The 17,398-nt window shown below is 44.9% G+C and overlaps 1 protein-coding gene across 1 annotated transcript in view; it reads right to left on the reverse strand.

Moving 5' to 3' along the window:
* The window catches only part of LOC147736399 (neutral amino acid transporter 9-like), a 418,993-nt gene that overhangs the window by 126,711 nt on the left and 274,884 nt on the right, over positions 1 to 17,398 (reverse strand). Inside the window, exon 6 of the mRNA XM_086953750.1 lies at positions 16,554 to 16,661. Coding sequence (XP_086809876.1) covers positions 16,554 to 16,661 — 108 coding nt within the window. The remainder of the gene's footprint in view (positions 1 to 16,553; positions 16,662 to 17,398) is intronic.

Raw genomic sequence — 17,398 nt, forward strand, 5'->3', positions numbered from 1 at the left:
TCAGCACGACCTGCCCCTTCCAGAGTCTTTTGTGTAGACTGACCCAGCTCTGGCAGCTCGAGATCGCCCAGTTCATATTCCTCACCTTCATGGCTGTCTTGATTAGTGTCTGCCCTTCTGGAGCATTCAGCTTCTTCACTCGTTGGGTCGCGCACTCCTTCCTGGATCCCTGCCTTCTTTAACCAGGAACTTTTTCTTGACAATACGACATTCCCTCTTTTCGCCGGGATCATAGTTCCTTTGATTCCAACTACTTCCCACTTCTCTGTTTCAAATGGAGTCCGGTACTTCCACCCTTGATGGCGGTCTTTGACCACCACTATATCATTTAGTTTGAAGTTCGGCTCCTGGGCTTTTCTTGTCCGGCTTGCTAGTTCATTAGTGGTTTTTCTTTTCCCATGGGCCACCTCTAAGTCGAGGGTAGCGGGTGCCCACTCCGAGTAGACGGGTACCCGGTCTCTTACTGGCCTCCTCATGAGTACCTCACTGGGGGCATATCCTGCCGTGGACTGTGTAGTTTGCCGTTATGCCCTTAGAAATTGGTGCAGACCCACTTTGGGATTTTCCCTTGGTTTCCTCGGTCGGCGGTTTGATTTCCCTCTGGTTTTATGAAGTTGATGTGTTGCTTCTTCAGATGATGACCCTGAGTCATGTCACGGTGGGGTATGTGGTTTCGTTTTCTCTGTTTCGTCGTTCTAGGCAAACACCTCCTTCGGTGATTCAAGGAAGAGCAAGCATGACTGATACGAGACTCGTAACTGGGCTGCGAACATCAAAGCATATTGGATTTTCAAGTCTCTCAAGATGGCCATGGCCATGGCCACCGTGAATGACTGCTGACGTTTCTGTGCCATTTTAATATAGTCTGGAAAGATTAGAATGTGGTGTGAGGAATACCGAAGCTGGTCCGTCAATCTGGCCAGTCTCAGGATAGTATCCCGTTCATGGAAATTTAGAATCTTGGCGATTATTGGTTGTGGCGGGGTTTTTTGTAGTTGGGCCTGGTGTGCGCGTTCTATAATAAAGCATTGAGACATGGAGTTTGGTGTAAGCCATTCCGTCAACCATTTCATGAGGAACTGTTCCATATCGCTGCCCTTGCCGCCCTCCGGAAATCAGAGATTATTTCTGCGGGCGCTGCCTTCTACATCTTCCACCCTGGACACAAGGCCCCTTGTATTAGACTCTAGGGACGACAGTCGATATTATCTAGGGACCACACTTTCTTTGATAGGGATGTCACGGTTTCATCCACAGTCGATATTCTATTCTTGGCTTCCGTTATTCTATCTATTCAGATCCTACTGCCCCAATCTTAGCATCCAGGGTATCTCTTGATTGCGTAAAAGTGGCCATCGGTGCAGCGTTGTCACGAACTGACTCACTTGATCTGTAGCCGGAGCCCCAGTGCCTGTGTATCGGTCCATCATGCGCTGCTTGGTTCCCTGCAGCTTGTCATCCTTAGTATGTGTAAGGGGGCTCCCTGCGACAGGGGACCTCATTGCTAGTCCTTGCGGGAGGGGCCACCCACCAGGCCTGCAGGCCATGCAATCTGGAATAGGCAGGCGGGTGCAGAAATGTCCAAGGGAGGCTCCATTTAATCTGCCTGGGGCCCAGACTGTCCCTGAAGGCCAGAGGGAAGGCAACCCACACACAAGCCGCACCAAGACCTGGCCTGGCTGCCTCCATGTACGGGTACTTCCCCACCCCCTAATGGGCGCCTACGCCCCGATCTCACCTGCCTCAACCCACAGTCCCCAACTGTTTTGGCTCCTCTGGGGGGGCACACGGTTAGAACGCACCAGCCAAACCATCCGGGACAGTCCGAACCGGGCCCCAGGTCCTTCTACTGGCTTCACAGGGCACCACAATCATATTAATCATATTAAAGAGTTACACTAAAAATATCTTACGTTTAGGTAAAGTAGGTATTCCATCTAACCCACATGCTTTTGCAGTAAAAGATGAATTTACCACCTGTGTAACTTCTACAAGGGTAATTGGAGAGGTCAGAGTCTCCCTCTGTTCTGAAGTCAAAGTTGTAATATTTAGCCATCCCAGCTACCTTTCAGCTTCCTCTAGAGTGGTCTTATGTGAATCTGAATATAGCTCCAGATAGTGGTTTAAAAAATCTTTGCAATTTCTTGTGGATGAGAAGTGAATCGTGCCGACACTGGATCCAATATTTAGCAACAATTAGCATTCACCCTGCGTTTTACTGACCATGCCAGATATTTTCCTATACGATCACTCTCCTGGTAGCTTTTTTGTAACACTGAGCTTTAATTCAAAATCTCTTTTGATGTAAAATAGTCCTTCAGAATATATTTGGCTCAAATTAATTTAGTTTTACCCTCTCCTGTACGGGAGGCTAATTAAGTATCTGTTGCCTGACTAACTTCTTTTCTAACTGCAGCCTGCTTTCTTTTTCCCCATCTTTCTATTGTCAATCTTGAATGCAATCACTCTGCCTCTAAAAAATACCTTTAAGGCACCACACACTTGAAATTCTGATGTGTATCAATGTTTCCTTCGATGAAAACCATTTAGCTCCTGCCGCATCTGAATAATCCACTGCTCATTGACTAATAAGGATTTATCAAAAATCTATCTAGGGTCCGCATCTCGGTGAGTAGAGATTCTAAGATTGACAGTGACTGCTGCATGATCAGAAAATGGGCTCTCTACAGCGCAACATATACTTAGGAAGGGACAAAGCCCGTTGTGGGACAAAGTAGTCCTGGAATTAGCACCAGCTCTGAGGTGGGCGTGTGCATTGTGGTGGGCGTGTGCGTTCTGTAAAGCGTGAGACACTGCCTGAGAATAGCGTTCTAAGAATAGCGTTCTATCGCAGCACTCACGCCCCCTAAGAATAGCGTTCAGTAAAGCGTGAGACACCGCATGAGAATAGCGTTGTGTCACAGGCATTGTGGTGGGGTGTGAGACGCTGTCTGAGAATAGCGTTCTGAGAATAGCGTTCTATCGCAGCACTCACGCCCCCTGACAATAGCGTCCTGTGATTAGCGTTCTATCGCAGCATTTTAAAAGCGGAAATGCCGAAAACCAATTTATTCTAAATCCTGATTCTCATGAAACAAGAAATGTGGTATACCATGTGGCTTTGAAATAAATTATTCTTACCTACTCGAACCATTGCAGACTTTTTTTTTTATACCCGGACAATGTCGGGATGGGCAGCTAGTCTACTAACAAAGCTACACCCCTAATAGCTGCATTAGATGAAGCATAGAACTGTTCTGGATAAATCCCTGAATTTTCCCAAGTGAAGCTCCTTCCTTATAATGATTTTCCTATATTGAGATTTGTTATAATTGGGGGTCTCTAGTTGGCACAGGTAGGTACTTGTGACAAATATGGACCCTCGCCTCTAGTCAGGGTAAGGGGGTACACTCCTAAAATAACCCCTGCTCACCCCCTTGGTAGCTTGGAACGAGCAGACAGCCTTATCTCAGAGGCAGTGTGTAAATCATTTGTGACCACATACAGTAATCAAGTGACAACACTACAGATGGACACCACACAGGTTTTATCAAAAATAAGTATTCTTTATATAGACTTAACAAAAGACCACAAATGACACAAATCCACAATACTGTACTTAAAATGGTAGTTTTAGCTTAGATCTGTTCAGTTCTTAAAATGCAACACTTTAAGTCAATGTACATTACGATGCGTTACGCTTCCAAACAAAAGTACTGCAGCGATGGAAATGCGGCAATGTTCCGGCGCAAAGAAATAAAGACGTGAAGATCTTCCAGATGCGGCATGCTTCTCTGATTATGCGAGATTCCTCGATTCGATGCTGTAGCGGCGACACCCTTGTACCGTGATGCGACGACAACAGCTTCAGCTGCAACCCTCTTCTCCGACGTTGCGAGACGCTTCCGCACAATGCGACAACTACAGCAGCGACATCCACGATGTGACAACAGAAGCTCTGATGGCGGCACGCTTCTCCGCTTTTCTTGATGTGGTGCAATACGACAGCTACAGCGGCGACATCCAAGATGCGACGACAGCAGCAGCGATGGTGACACGCTTTCTCTTGGTTGCAAGATGCTTCTCTCGATGCGGTGCAATACGACAGCTACAGCGGCGACATCCAAGATGCAACGTCAGCAGCAATGATGGTGACAGGCTTCTTCCTCTTGAGTTGCGCTTCTAGTTACCTGAGACACGCAGTCCCTCAGAAGGCCCAAAACAGCAGCAGGCACTTCCCAAGGAACTCTGGAGAGCTAGGGGTTGAAGACTATTGTCCCAGAGACTTCAGCAGGAGGCAAGCTCTGTTCCAAGCCCTTGGAGATCCTTACAAGTCTTTGAAAGTCTCTTTCTCCTCTCTAAGGCAGTCAGGCAACCACTATAGGCCAATCCCCCAAGCAGCACTTCAGCTTAGGGATAGTCTCTCCTCAGCAAAGGTTACTACTTGTTTGTCCAAATGTGATCTCATTTCCTAGGATCAGGGTCCCAATATTTATACCCCAAAACCCTTTGTCCTCTGACGCCAGAGGGGCCTTTGCCCAGTCCAAAACAATTCTGGAGCACTCTGTTGATATGACTCATTCTTTCCTTTCCCAGTGCAGGGCAGAAACATCAGACGGCCGTAGGAGGTGGAGCCAGCATTGTGGAGGGAAAGCACAGCCCTGAAGCACTTTGGTGACATGATTCCTTCTCTTCTTTCACAGTCCAGGGCAGAGACATCAGCCGCACCCCAGGAAGTGGAGCCGGCATTGTGGAGGGAAGGCACTGCCCTATTCAGGTCCCAGGTGCAACTACTCCCTCCCATCTAGATACAGATCTCTCTATTCACCACTGGGTTGACTCATTCTTTCTCCTGGAATCCCCCAGCCCTGTCACTCAAAACTCCAGACAAGGAATACACAACCTAGCAGAGGCAGGCTTGGATAGTTAGACAAGAAAATACCTACTTTCTAAAAGTGGTATTTTCAAACACACAATGTTAAAAAAATCAGCTTAACTATAAGATGTATTTTATCATTCTGAGTTCAGGCACAGTAAACTCGAATTTCTATTGTGTTCTCTGAGTCAGTTAGGATTATAAGATGTGATAATCTAACTGCCCATTCTAGCATATGTAGAAAAGGTAGCCATGCAATAGTGAAACATGAAAAGGCTGTAATTCACTATTAGGACATGCCACACACACACCAGGGCATGTCCTACCTTATACTTACAATGCACCCTGCCCTTGGGCCTACTATAGGGGTGTCTGATATTAAGAAAAGGGAAGGTTTAGGGACTGAAAATTGGTTGCACTTGCCCAGTCAGCATGGCAGTACCAGACTGCACGCAGGCTCTGGAATGGCAGGCCTTAGACACACTTTTACAGGCTGCTCCGGTGGGTGGCACAACCAGTGCTGCAAGCCCACCAGCAGCATTTGGTTTACAAGCCCTGGGCACTCCTGGTGCACTGTACTAGGGTCTGACAGGTAAACCAAACCAGCCAATCATGGAATCACAAATCCATACATCAATTTATATCAGGGAGAACATATGCACTTTATTTATATATTTAAGCAATTTGTAGAAGGTGCAAATATCCATGGGTGTCTCAGCACTAAGGACGGAGGAGGTGGCAGTGAGGCGGATTGCTGCTCATTGGGTGAATTGCCAAGTCTTTAATAGTTTCCTGAAAGCCAGCAGTGATGAAAATGATTTGATTTGAGGCAGAAGAGTGTTCCACAGCCTTGCAGTGGCAACAGTGAATTTTTTATCTCCCCAGGAGACCTTGAAAGTGCGAGGGACAATGAGGAGATTGGCGGATGAGGATCGTAGGTTTCTGCTAGGTACGTGAGTACAAAGGGCTTTTCTTAGAAAGTTTGGACCGGTGTTGTGAATAGCCTTGTAGGCTATGCATAAAGCCTTGAATTTGATGTGATTTGTGATTGGAAGCTAGTGCAGCTTGCGCACCACTGAGGAAATGGGTTTGTGTTTAGGGGTACCTGTGATAATCCTAGCAGCGCCGTTTTGTATCAGCTGCAGTTTGTTGATGACCTTTTTCTATGCATTCAGGAGCAGGTCATTGCAGTAGTCAACTTTTAACATAACAAGGGTGCTTATCAGGGTTTTTCCTGCACTGGAGGGGAGGAATGGTAGAAGGTTTTTAATCATTCTTAGTGTGTAAAAAGCGGGGAGGTGATGGCATTGGCGTGGGCTGTGAAAGTAAGTTTATCGTCAAATATGATGCCCAGGTTTCTTACTTTCTGTACTGGGGATGGTGGGGGGCCCAGAGCGGTAGGCCCCAGGTAGGGGACCATATTGGATATAAATTGCCGAAGATCATAACCTCTGTTTTTTCGGAGTTTAGTTTTAAGCAATTTTTGGCCATCCAGGAGCTCATGGCAAGCATGCCTGCTTAAAAACTGGCCGCTATTGCTCCCCCATCGTTGTTGATTGCTAACACCAGTTGTGTGTCATCGGCATAGGTAGTTAGCCCCATCCCATGGGTTTTGATGATCTTGGCCAGGTCCGACACATAGGACCCGATTCACAGAATGAACTTAAGACTCAATCCTAAACTTACCACTATTTTGGTATTCACAGAATGCACTTACTACTTTTGGCATTCACAGAATGAACTTACTACTACTGGTATTCACAGAAGTAAGGATTTTGTCTTAAGTTTGTCTTAAGTTTGACTTAAGACAGACTTAAGACAAAATCCCAACTTCTGTGAATACCAGTAGTAGTAAGTTCATTCTGTGAATGCCAAAAGTAGTAAGTGCATTCTGTGAATACCAAAATAGTAGTAAGTTTAGGATAGAGTCTTAAGTTCATTATTTGAATCGGGCCCAATGATATTAAATAGCGTCGGACTCAGGGATTATCCCTGTGGCACCCCACATGGGAGTGTGACGGGAGGGGAATTGAATTCGCCGAGGCTCAAAAGCTGGGAGCAGTTTGCCAGGAAAGAGGCCAATAAAACTTTTGCCTTGAGTTTAATGCCCATGTTTGAGACACGGTCGATCAGAGTGGCATGATCCACCGTGTCAAAGGCTGCTGACAAGTCCAGCAGTATGAGAACTGCTGTCCCCCCTTGGTCTCGGGTGGCTCTAATCTTGTCTGCGGCTTTGATAAGGGCAGTTTCGGTGCCGTGACCCATCCTTAGCACTGATCAGCAGTGGTAAAATGCCCAGAGTCATAAAATAGTCAACAACAGGTCAGAAAAAAATATAGGAGGAAAGCAAAAAGTTCAGGGATGACCCTGCAAAAAGGGCCAAGTCCAACAATATTATTTTAGCTTGTAATGATTTAAGCTAGGACAACATAGATCGATCCTTCACTCTACAATTAAACCCGCTCACATTGCAGGAATTTTTTTTTAAACACTTATGAGGCATACCTAAAATTAAATAGATACCTTGTGTGCTCTAAACAAACGTAAATTCTGCACTGTACCTTAGCTGCCTCATCTTTATTTTCATTTGCTCTTCTACCCCTCCCCTCTTCCCTAGCCCACCCTCCCTCCCTAACCCTACCGATGTGATAGACCATCCTGGAGGGCACTCCTCATCTCGGTTACTTGCCCACTGATGCTCAGGGGGAACCCCCACCCTGACTCCCTTTTATAGAGTGCCTTGGAATGGCACTAAGAAGATATCTTCCAAGGATGCTGCCGTGAAGAAAAAAAAGAAAAAAGGGAGAACACAGAATAAGATACAACAGAAACTGCACATGATGTAAAAAAGGGGAAAGGAATTAGAGCATTTCAATTGAGAGCTCCTCAGATCACTTGAATATCGTTTTAGTGAATTTTATTCACGGTCTCCAACCGTGTGACTCTCTGTCCCCTTCCCTTCATTCCCCTCTTTTAGAAGGATCCTCTCTTTGCCACCGCTGTTGCTGTTGTCATTAGAGGAACTCATTTGCCTGATCCATTGAACTCAGTACACGAAAACAACCATCCACCAGAATCTTTCATTTGGATTGCTGAACCAAGGCTGCTTGAATTTCCTTGCCTCTTTAAGGGTTCCATCATTGCTTTGTAACCTCTTCACTGCCAGTCTGCAGTCGCGGACACATCTGAATAAATGTGAAAGTGACTTTTATCTTCCATCCGGAACCTTTTTGATCTTATAGCTGCTGACAAGATCATTTCTTTTACCCTAAAGTCCCAAATATTAACCAGAAATGGACGTGGAATGTTGGCGTTTGAAAGCTGAGATAAGGGCATACAATGAGACCGCAAGATGGTGAGATCTTCCAGCTTATTCTGGTTGTTCGGAATAACATAAAGAACATATTGAGGAATTAGGTTTGAAAGGAATTTAATTGGGTCTTGGTCAATCTCCTGATTTTCAGGTATCCCTGTAAAGCACAGATTTGTTTCTACAACTGTTCTCTAACTAATCCAATTTCAAATTGATCTCAATCAATTCTTGTTTAGTTTTGCTCACCCAGGGCATACTGCTCTTCTGAAATTCTTCTAAGTCTGATATACTTTGTTCAGCTTGTGTCAGTCAGGAGTTGACTTTTAGTAAATTCTGACTGACACTACTGAGCTGAGTCTGTACTTCATAGTGAGCTTTATCCTGGACATTTCTCATCTCTCTCATTTTGGCCAGGATTTCTGTATCATGAACCCCAACTGACCGTTTTTGCCAACAGCCTCCCCGGTTCCGAAGCTTCCTTCAAACTGCTGCTTGGAAGAAGAGCTTGCACTTTGCCCCATCCCATTTTGTATGCTTGCGTACGCTCCTGCGGAGTGTTGATCAGAAAACTAGCCATTTCCTAAGGCCAAGTGTGTAAATTCTTTTATCTTCCCTTCCAACCCCTTTAATGGCCCATCAGTCTTATGGCCTGTATGCAGTGGATCAAGAACCTGGGAGCTAAAGAAAAGATATGGAGGTTTTCTGCCAGATTTGATGCCTCATAAGGCGTCACTGGACTAGAAGAGCTTATACTGCCATGGTTAGTAGTTGGGGCATGGCTGACAGAAGTTAAAGAGTGCTTTTTCCAGTTTTTCTCATGAGAGTCAGAAGCATTAAATGAAGTTGCAGTTAATTGTAGGCTGGCCATCACATTTGGGCTCTGATTGTCATAGTGAAGTGTTCATATTGTGCTCCAATTCAGCACCCTTCCCGCTGCTCTTTCCATAAAATCTGTTGCCCTTTCTTACTTTTGGCCGCTTTAGGTTTAGTTGGAGTACGTTCACGCCCTAATGTTTCGAATAGTGGTGCAACGTGTTTCAGAAGCTCAGCCGACTAAGTTGTTTTAAATAAAAATCCCAATGGACCGTGCAATTAATAGTCCCAGCGGGCTGATAACTGTAGATTTTAAATAGATGGCGTGCTCCTCTACTGCTTGTTATTGCGAGGCAGGGTGCACCAAGGCATTTGCGAGAGCACCGGGGGACCACAAACCACACTCATACCTAGGTAGGCCATCTCCCTTGGTCCCACCCTGTGCGCTTCGCCCCAGGAGGGAAGCCTAAAGTGGCACTCCAGGTTCACCACCGATAAATTCCTTTGCACTGTGCACTCACCTGCCTCTCTGGTCAAAACTCCTTCATTCGATCAGCTCTCTGGCTGTGATTCCGGGCTTTGGGGCATATTATCAAGGCGGTCGATATGAGATTATCGACGCTTTTGCCGCCGTTTTCAGCCGAAAAGCGGCGATAATTTTATCGCCCTATTAGCAAGCTGTCGCTAACAGCAGTTAGCGACAGCTTGTAGGCGATAGCGAGCGGTTAGGAGCCCGATTTGCAGGTCAGCGATATTTATCCCTAATGACATGCAAAGTGGACGTACCCAACCTGTTAGCGACCTGTTAGCGACTGAAAGCAGTCGCTAACATCGCTATCGCCTATTATAAACGCAGGCGTAGCGATGAAAATATTCGCACTTAGCGCGAATATCGCCAAAACCTAAAGCCTGCTCTTACCACTTCTTAACCTGTATATCCAATGGGAGGTGGATATTCAGGTTTAGACCCTATTAGCGATAATGCCTGAATATCGCTGGATTTCCAGCGACATTCACACATTTCGCCGCTATCGCCGGATATTTTATCGCTTTGGAGATAAACTTTGCTAATAGCACGTTATATCTGCAATAAAATCCGGCGATGCGCGGCGATAAAAAAAACATCGCTACGCTTATTTCTCGATATATATCGCTAGTTGTTGATAATATGCCCCTTTGTTTGTTTCCTTGTCCTTTCCTCCGCCAGTCCGCTCCGTGCCGATATTCTGACCGCACTCTCCTTGCATTCTCCATGGAGCATCATCTTGGTCATATGGCGGCTTCCTGGATGCAGCCTCTTAGACGCGAGGCATGATGAGTTTGAACTGCCCGCATCCCGCGTGTTTACATCATGACTGCTCTCATTCCTGATAGAGCTCCTTCTTGATAGTGATGTCTCAATTTCACCATGCCTGGTGCCCATATGGTACTTAATATTATATATGTAATTCAGTGTAAGGAACATATACTTAGGTAGTATTGGCACTAGGTAACAGCTAATACTTAACTCCTATTTTCCATTTAGTATGGCTCAGACCATGCACAGGATTTAAACATCTGTGTAACTTATGCTGTTTTTTGTCTTTATTGATTTTTCAGTTAACACAACACAAAAACAATTAGACATTGTCAATGCAAGGGTACAGTTCAGGCTATAGTAACCAAGTATACCGTGTCCAGCATATCTAGAACACATTGAAGTACATTTTGCCATAAGTATTTCTTTGACACATTCCATCAGGTTACACATGTCAATAGCTATATTCAGCCACTCACAGTTTTGCAATTAATCTAGCATTGCTACCCTGTCCCTACCTTCTGCTCAAACAGTTATCGTAACCCCATCTCCTGCTCCCTCCGGTTCTCCTGTTTCTTTACCACCAGGTATTGTTGGAATAGACTCCAATAAGCTCTTGGTCTAGCCTGCGGACGCAGAAGTTCGGTATAGGCATCAGTCTAGATATTACAGTCAATCATGTCTTTAGCCCACTCATCTGTGGTTGGCGTCGGGCCCCTGACCCAATGCATTGCCACCCGCCTGTTAGCAGCAAACCAATCACCACCACCCACTGAGCATCTTTATTGATTGCAACGTGAGGAAAGGGTCTGGGAAGAGCGTGAGCCAGTGATTTTATTTAGAATGTGGAATACTTGCTCCCAAAACTACAACATTCCTGGGCAGTTCCAAGCTGCATTTAAAACACTGCAATCTGCGCAGCGATTGCAGGAAGCTGACTCTCGCAGGCCATATCTGAACAACATTTCATGATATATTTCAACTGAATGAGGCAATGTGTGCCATTCAACGATATTCATCTAGTTGCAACACAGCAATATCGCCAATCGTTTTCTCCAATTATTCGTGACAAATCCCTCTGCCAATCCTGCCGCACTTTCTTGTGTATTGCCCTTCTGTTTTCTTGCCTGATATTATAAATCCTATTGGCCTCATTTATGAGGCTGTGCGTCACTTTTACGCCGCCGGTGCGTCACTTTTTGTCAAGCACCAGTGGCGTAAAAAATGTGCCTTGTTGCGCCATATTTACAAAGTGACGCATCTAGGTAGATGCGTCACTTTGTAAACCCCTGCGCCACATTATACCTGCACCAGGTATAATGTATGCAAGGGGGGCGGATTGACGCAAGAAAGGGTCGTAGAAGTGACGCAGTGAAATCTATAAGATTTCACTGCGCCACTTCTAGGATGCAAATGCGTCAATATCTTTTCCCTGCCTCACAACAGGCGTAAGACTGACGCAGGCCCTTTCACATGGGACTTGCCCCATGTGAAAGGACGCATTGCTGGAGTTGCGTCACTTTTGTGACACACTCCAGCAATGCGTCACTTTTGCGCTTACAGATACGTCAGAAATACTGACGTATCTGTAACTCCTTGCACCGTGATGCGTCATACATTAAATATGACGCATCAGGAATGTCGCAAGGAGTACGCACTGAGAAGTGACGCATCGCTGCTTTCACGCAGGATATTATTTGAGGAGATTTCTGAAGACTTTCCCCTAGTTGTGCTCTCAATGCATGTTGAACTTTAAAGTGCTGATAGTGATCCAGTGGCGAAGTGGAATGCCCCTCAGCTAATGTATTCTCCCATCTACAGAATACCCACTCCCTGAACAGGTCACCTACTTCTGTGATATTTACCCAATGCAAAGCATTAGAAACTTCCCTTTCTTTGCCCTTCGGAGCCAGGTGCACCATTCTAAGGTTATTGAAGGCGAGTACATAAGCGCACCCGCTTGCCTATCAAGTAGATTATGCCAGGCATGTATAGTAGGATTAAGTGAATCCAGTACGCTGTGCTTTCTAGCAGACATCTTAAATAACACATGAGGCAGAGTGTCAGGATCAGCAGCGATTTTCTCTATGTGTGTGTATGTGTGGGAGGGATCCATGCATGCATGCGTGAGCACTGGGCTGCCCTATATTATAATTCTAGGTCCGGGGCGTTGAGTCCTCCTATGGAGTATGGTAAAGTGAGAGTTTTCCATTTGACCTGGGGTTGTTTACCCGCCCAGGCTAGTTTGATGAAGAGCAATCTCATCTTGGCTAATATGTGCGTCGGAAATAGCATGGGGATATTTTGAAAAATAAATAAAAATCTTGGAAGGACAACCATCTTCAATAATGAAATCCGTCCCTTCAACGAGAGGGGCAATCTTATCCATCTGGCTGCTTCCTCCTGAAGCCTACTCAGGGCTTTCCCATAGTTGTCAGTAAGCACTACCTCTGAGTCGTTGTGCACTTGAAAAACCTAGTGGTCCACTGCAATGGTAATTTCATATGCATTGGTTGCGGGTAAATGGGGTTAACAGGAAAATTTAAGATATGGTCCAATCAATCTTTAAGCCAGACAACTGTCCAAAGCAAACCACCTCTGTTAGCACTGGAGTGAGGTGAATAGTAGGATCCCTGACATATAGGAGCATGTTATCTGCATAGGCTGAAGCTATCAATTGGTAACCTGGGAAGCGCACCCCTCTATGTCCATGATTTTCCCTCAGTGCGCACAGCAGGGTTCAGCAACCAGCGCATACAGTAAAGGTGACAGGGGACATCTTTGACGTGTACCTCTTGAGATGGAAATAGGAGACGTTACTTTATTCCCCAGTTTGACTCTGGCTACCGGTGCCTCTTACAGTACTTTTACAAGTTGGAGAAAGACCTCACCTAATCCAATACGTCTCAGGACCGCTTCAATAAAGGGCCATTCCACAGAGTCAAATGCTATCTCAGCGTCTAGAAAGACAGCTACTGCTTTGACTTTGATTATATGCCGAAACGCACTAATGACGGTTGTAAGATTTGATGTTAAATTGCGCCTAGGAAGGAAGCCAGCCTGCTCCACCACCACCAGGTTAGGGATCAGGGGTGCTATTCAATTGGCCAGTCTTTTAGCAAAAACGTTTTGTGTCCACATTTAACAGAGAAATGGGTCTGTAGGAAGAGCAGTCACTAGGGGTTTCCCGGGCTTGATAAGGATGACTATTATAGCCTCTCTCTTTGAGGGGGGCATCACTTTGCATTCTGCCATCTCCTCAAACACAGAGATGAGATGCAATATAAGCAGATCATGGAAGGCTTTGTAAAAAGCGACAGACAGTCCGTCAGATCCGGACCCATCCCACCCCGCATTGACATCAATGCCACCCGTACATCCCTAGGCTGCAGAGGGGCTATGAGGTACTCTCTGTGAGAGTCCTTAAACCATGCCATCTGTATATGTGCTAAGAAGTCACGTTTATCATCATTGGTTATGAGAGATCTATACAGCTCTGCATAATAGTTTCAGAATCTGTTAGCAATTACTGTCGAGTCGTAGATCAGTCTGGCATCCTCCCCAGTAACATTGAGCGCCCCTGTGAGGGAGCTATAGGTTGGCAAGCAGGGTCCATGGCGCTCACCCTCTCCATATATTCGTGCTCTTTCATCTTTGCCCAGATATTTGATCTCACTATCTGCTGTATCATGGTACTCTTCTAGGGTTTGTTTAATGTCGTCTAAGCACTTATTGTCGCCAGTCCTTTGGTGTTCCTGTTCCAAACAAGCTATTTCTGTCTCTAGCCTTGTGAGCCTATTCTGAATAGAACACAGTACACCAGCATGTTTTGATATAGCCTCCCCCCTAATAAACACCTTGAAGGCTTCCCAGACTGTCCAGATGAAGGTGATTGAACCAATATTCTCCCTGAAAAAGGACTCAATGGCCGTTGCCATTTCTGCGCGAAACACCTGGTCTAAAAGGAGTAAGGGTGTAACCTCCATGTGAATGGTGCAAAGCATTCTGCAGGGATTTCCAATTCTAACAGAACCAGAGAATGTTCTGAGTAGGTCCAAGGAAGGGGCTCGCAAGCTGTGACCTGGGGAGGATATTTCTGGTTACCAACCAGTAGTCATCCCTAGTGTGAGTGTCATGAGGTGCAGAATAATGTGTAAACCCTTGAGAGATGTTGGGACTCTGTCTCCAAACAACGACCAGCCCCAGCTGGTCCATCAAGTCCATGATAGCTCCTGCTACTGCCGCCGGCCGACTGGGCTGGCCCCTAGACCTGTGGCTAGAGGGAGCTAATATGCAATTGAAGTCTTCCCCCCAGATTTGTGGAAGGTCATCTGCCTTGAGCAAACGCACTGCCACTGCATGATAACATTGTGGGTCATCACAGTTAGGACAATATATGTTCACCAATCTTGCCCCAAATCCCTCTGCTCGGCACCTAGTTATGACAAACCTGCCATTAGGATCTATCTCCTTGTCCTGCAATGTGAGACCTGATTTGGGATTAACCCATGTGAGTACGCCTCCTGCATGCGAGGTGAAGCCTGCAACACTTGCAGGTTGATGGCGGTAGAAGCCACTTTTCTGCTTGGAGAGTGTTGATTCTGGATGGTGATGACTGAGTCCATATTGTTGAAGCTCCTATATGTTTAATTCAGGGTTTCTCTTTTTGTCAAGTATCATATATCTTTGTGTGACTGGGACACTCTATGAAGATACATAGAATACACTATGGAGGAGCACATGGCATATCGTTTTCATTGTTAGTGGATGTTAATTGTCCTGGTGGGAGTGCTGGATAACAAGAATTAGGTGAAACCTCTTTTGTTCAGGGGTTTCTGATGAACAATAGGTGTGGTTCTTTTCTTACAATAGTTCATAGACTGGTCCTAAATCTCAGTGATTGGCCTACGCAGCAGTACATGGGGAATAAAGTGCATTCCTGCCACAAAAATATGCATCACACATCGTGTCCTTACTCCACCAGAACATCAAGTGTCAATGCTAGCAGAACCACACAAAGGGTATCTTAAAATATTTGTAATGCACGTGACCGCACAATACGATGGGTGAGTTGGACAGAAATAGACTGAAACACAAAGCAGTGCTGGAAGGGTTGCACATAGATCCTTCAGAAATAAAGTCACTGAAGTAACATAGTTTTCTCCACATCCATCAATAAATCATGGCGTGTTTTTGAGAGATATCTCACGGTTCAACACATTTCTTTTCGTTCAGATGATCACCCACTGAGTCTTAGTCATTCTTAGCTGTATAACAATGCCCAGGATTGATGCTTAATGGTGCTATCAACAACAGAGTGTAATGTGTTGTATGATGTTTGTAATCATTTATAAATCAAACATATTTATGTATGGGTCTTGGTGTAGTGTACCATTGATTAAACCAGCTGGAGCAAAGTGTAAACAGAAAAATTGAATTCATTGGATGGTTCTTCTTAACTATGAATGGTGAGCAGAAGAAACTAATACACAATCGAAAGAAAATGCCATGAAACAATTTTGGGATGGTGCCAAAAGTTGGTAACAGAACCAAACATGGCTTAAGAGAGACAGAGGAATGATGAAAATCACAATGAAAATGTGAGAGGCAAATAGAGTGATTGCAGAAAGAAGACTGGAAAGATAAATTCAAGGAAGGAAAAAAAGGCAAATGGAGTGAGGGAAAGGAGGAAGGAAGGAAGGAGGGAGGGAGGGAAGAAAGGAAGGTAGGAAGGAGGGAGGGAGGAAAGGAAGGAAGGGAGGGAGGGAGGAAGGAAGGAAGGGAAGGAGGAAGGAAGGAAGGAAGGAAGGAAGGAAGGAAGGAAGGAAGGAAGGAAGGAAGGAAGGAAGGAAGGAAGGAAGGAAGGAAGGAAGGAAGGAAGGAAGGAAGGAAGGAAGGAAGGAAGGAAGGAAGGAATGCCTGGATGGATGGATGGATGGATGAAACTAGCTTTCCTAAAGGAAACAGTTCTTTAGGTCCCTCCTTGAAAGAAACAGTATTGCAGGTTCCCTTTCTCAGTGGTAGTCATATAGTTTAAAGAAGGGGGTAGCTTATTTTTCTGGGTACACCTTTGCTGATAGGTGAGAGACATTCATAAATGCAGGACTGTGTGAAAGTAAGAAAAACCAGTGGTGTCAAATGTAGTTTGTTGTGAGAATCATGTGTCTTTTGTAAGGTACTACTAGGAGTGTCCCGTCTTACATTGTGCAAAAAACAAACATCAGTATAAATCATTCTGCATAGGAAAGTCTTACCAGCAATGAAGAAGTCGTCACCTTTGAACCAGAAAAACCTCATCTGGACTCCCCACTGGGCTGCTTTTACAGTCACCATGAGAATGAGAAATACAACAGACACGATTCCTGCACAGGGTGAAGAATAACAGAGAAAGGGGCAAGAATGAGGGTTGGAAGGTGAGACTATGCAGATTCAGAGGAGATGGCAGGCACACAGCTGTAGAGGGTGACTGTAGAAAGGACCATGTAGCTCAATGCGCAAGCCCTATGAAGTTGCAAGAAAGACTGCTAGGATGATTCAGTCACAGAAGCCTTGTAGTGATGAGGATACATCAACTAACATAGGACATGTGTAGGTAACTAACTCCACTCCTAGCCAGAACACTGGCCAACAATGTTAACCTAACATACAAACTATATGTTGCCTAATCAGAATTCAAGAGTACTATATTATTAAGTATTACTTGAAAATAGCTCCCCCTTGTAGATGAATAAGTGCTACCTTCTCAACAAGGAAGGCCCGATTCACTGAATGAACTTAAGACCCAATCCTAAACTTACTACTATTTTGGTATTCACAGAATGCACTTTCTAAGTTAAAAAAAAGATTTTATTGAAAGAATATAAACAAAGTTTACAAAATAAGTTGTAGATTAATGACAGGCAAATTTATACAGCAAGATATATAGTGGTGATAATACAAGCTGAAAAAAGAAACATAAAATGTTGTGAATGATTATAAACAAAACTGGCATATTATAAAGCATTGAAGGATATAATAAAAAATACAGTATAAAGTTAAGAAAATATAAAATGATAGTAATATGTTTAATACAATTATAGGAAGTCATGGAGGTTTGGGA

This window comes from Lissotriton vulgaris, chromosome 1_2 (assembly GCF_964263255.1).
Source record: "Lissotriton vulgaris chromosome 1_2, aLisVul1.2, whole genome shotgun sequence".
NCBI lineage: Eukaryota > Metazoa > Chordata > Amphibia > Caudata > Salamandridae > Lissotriton > Lissotriton vulgaris.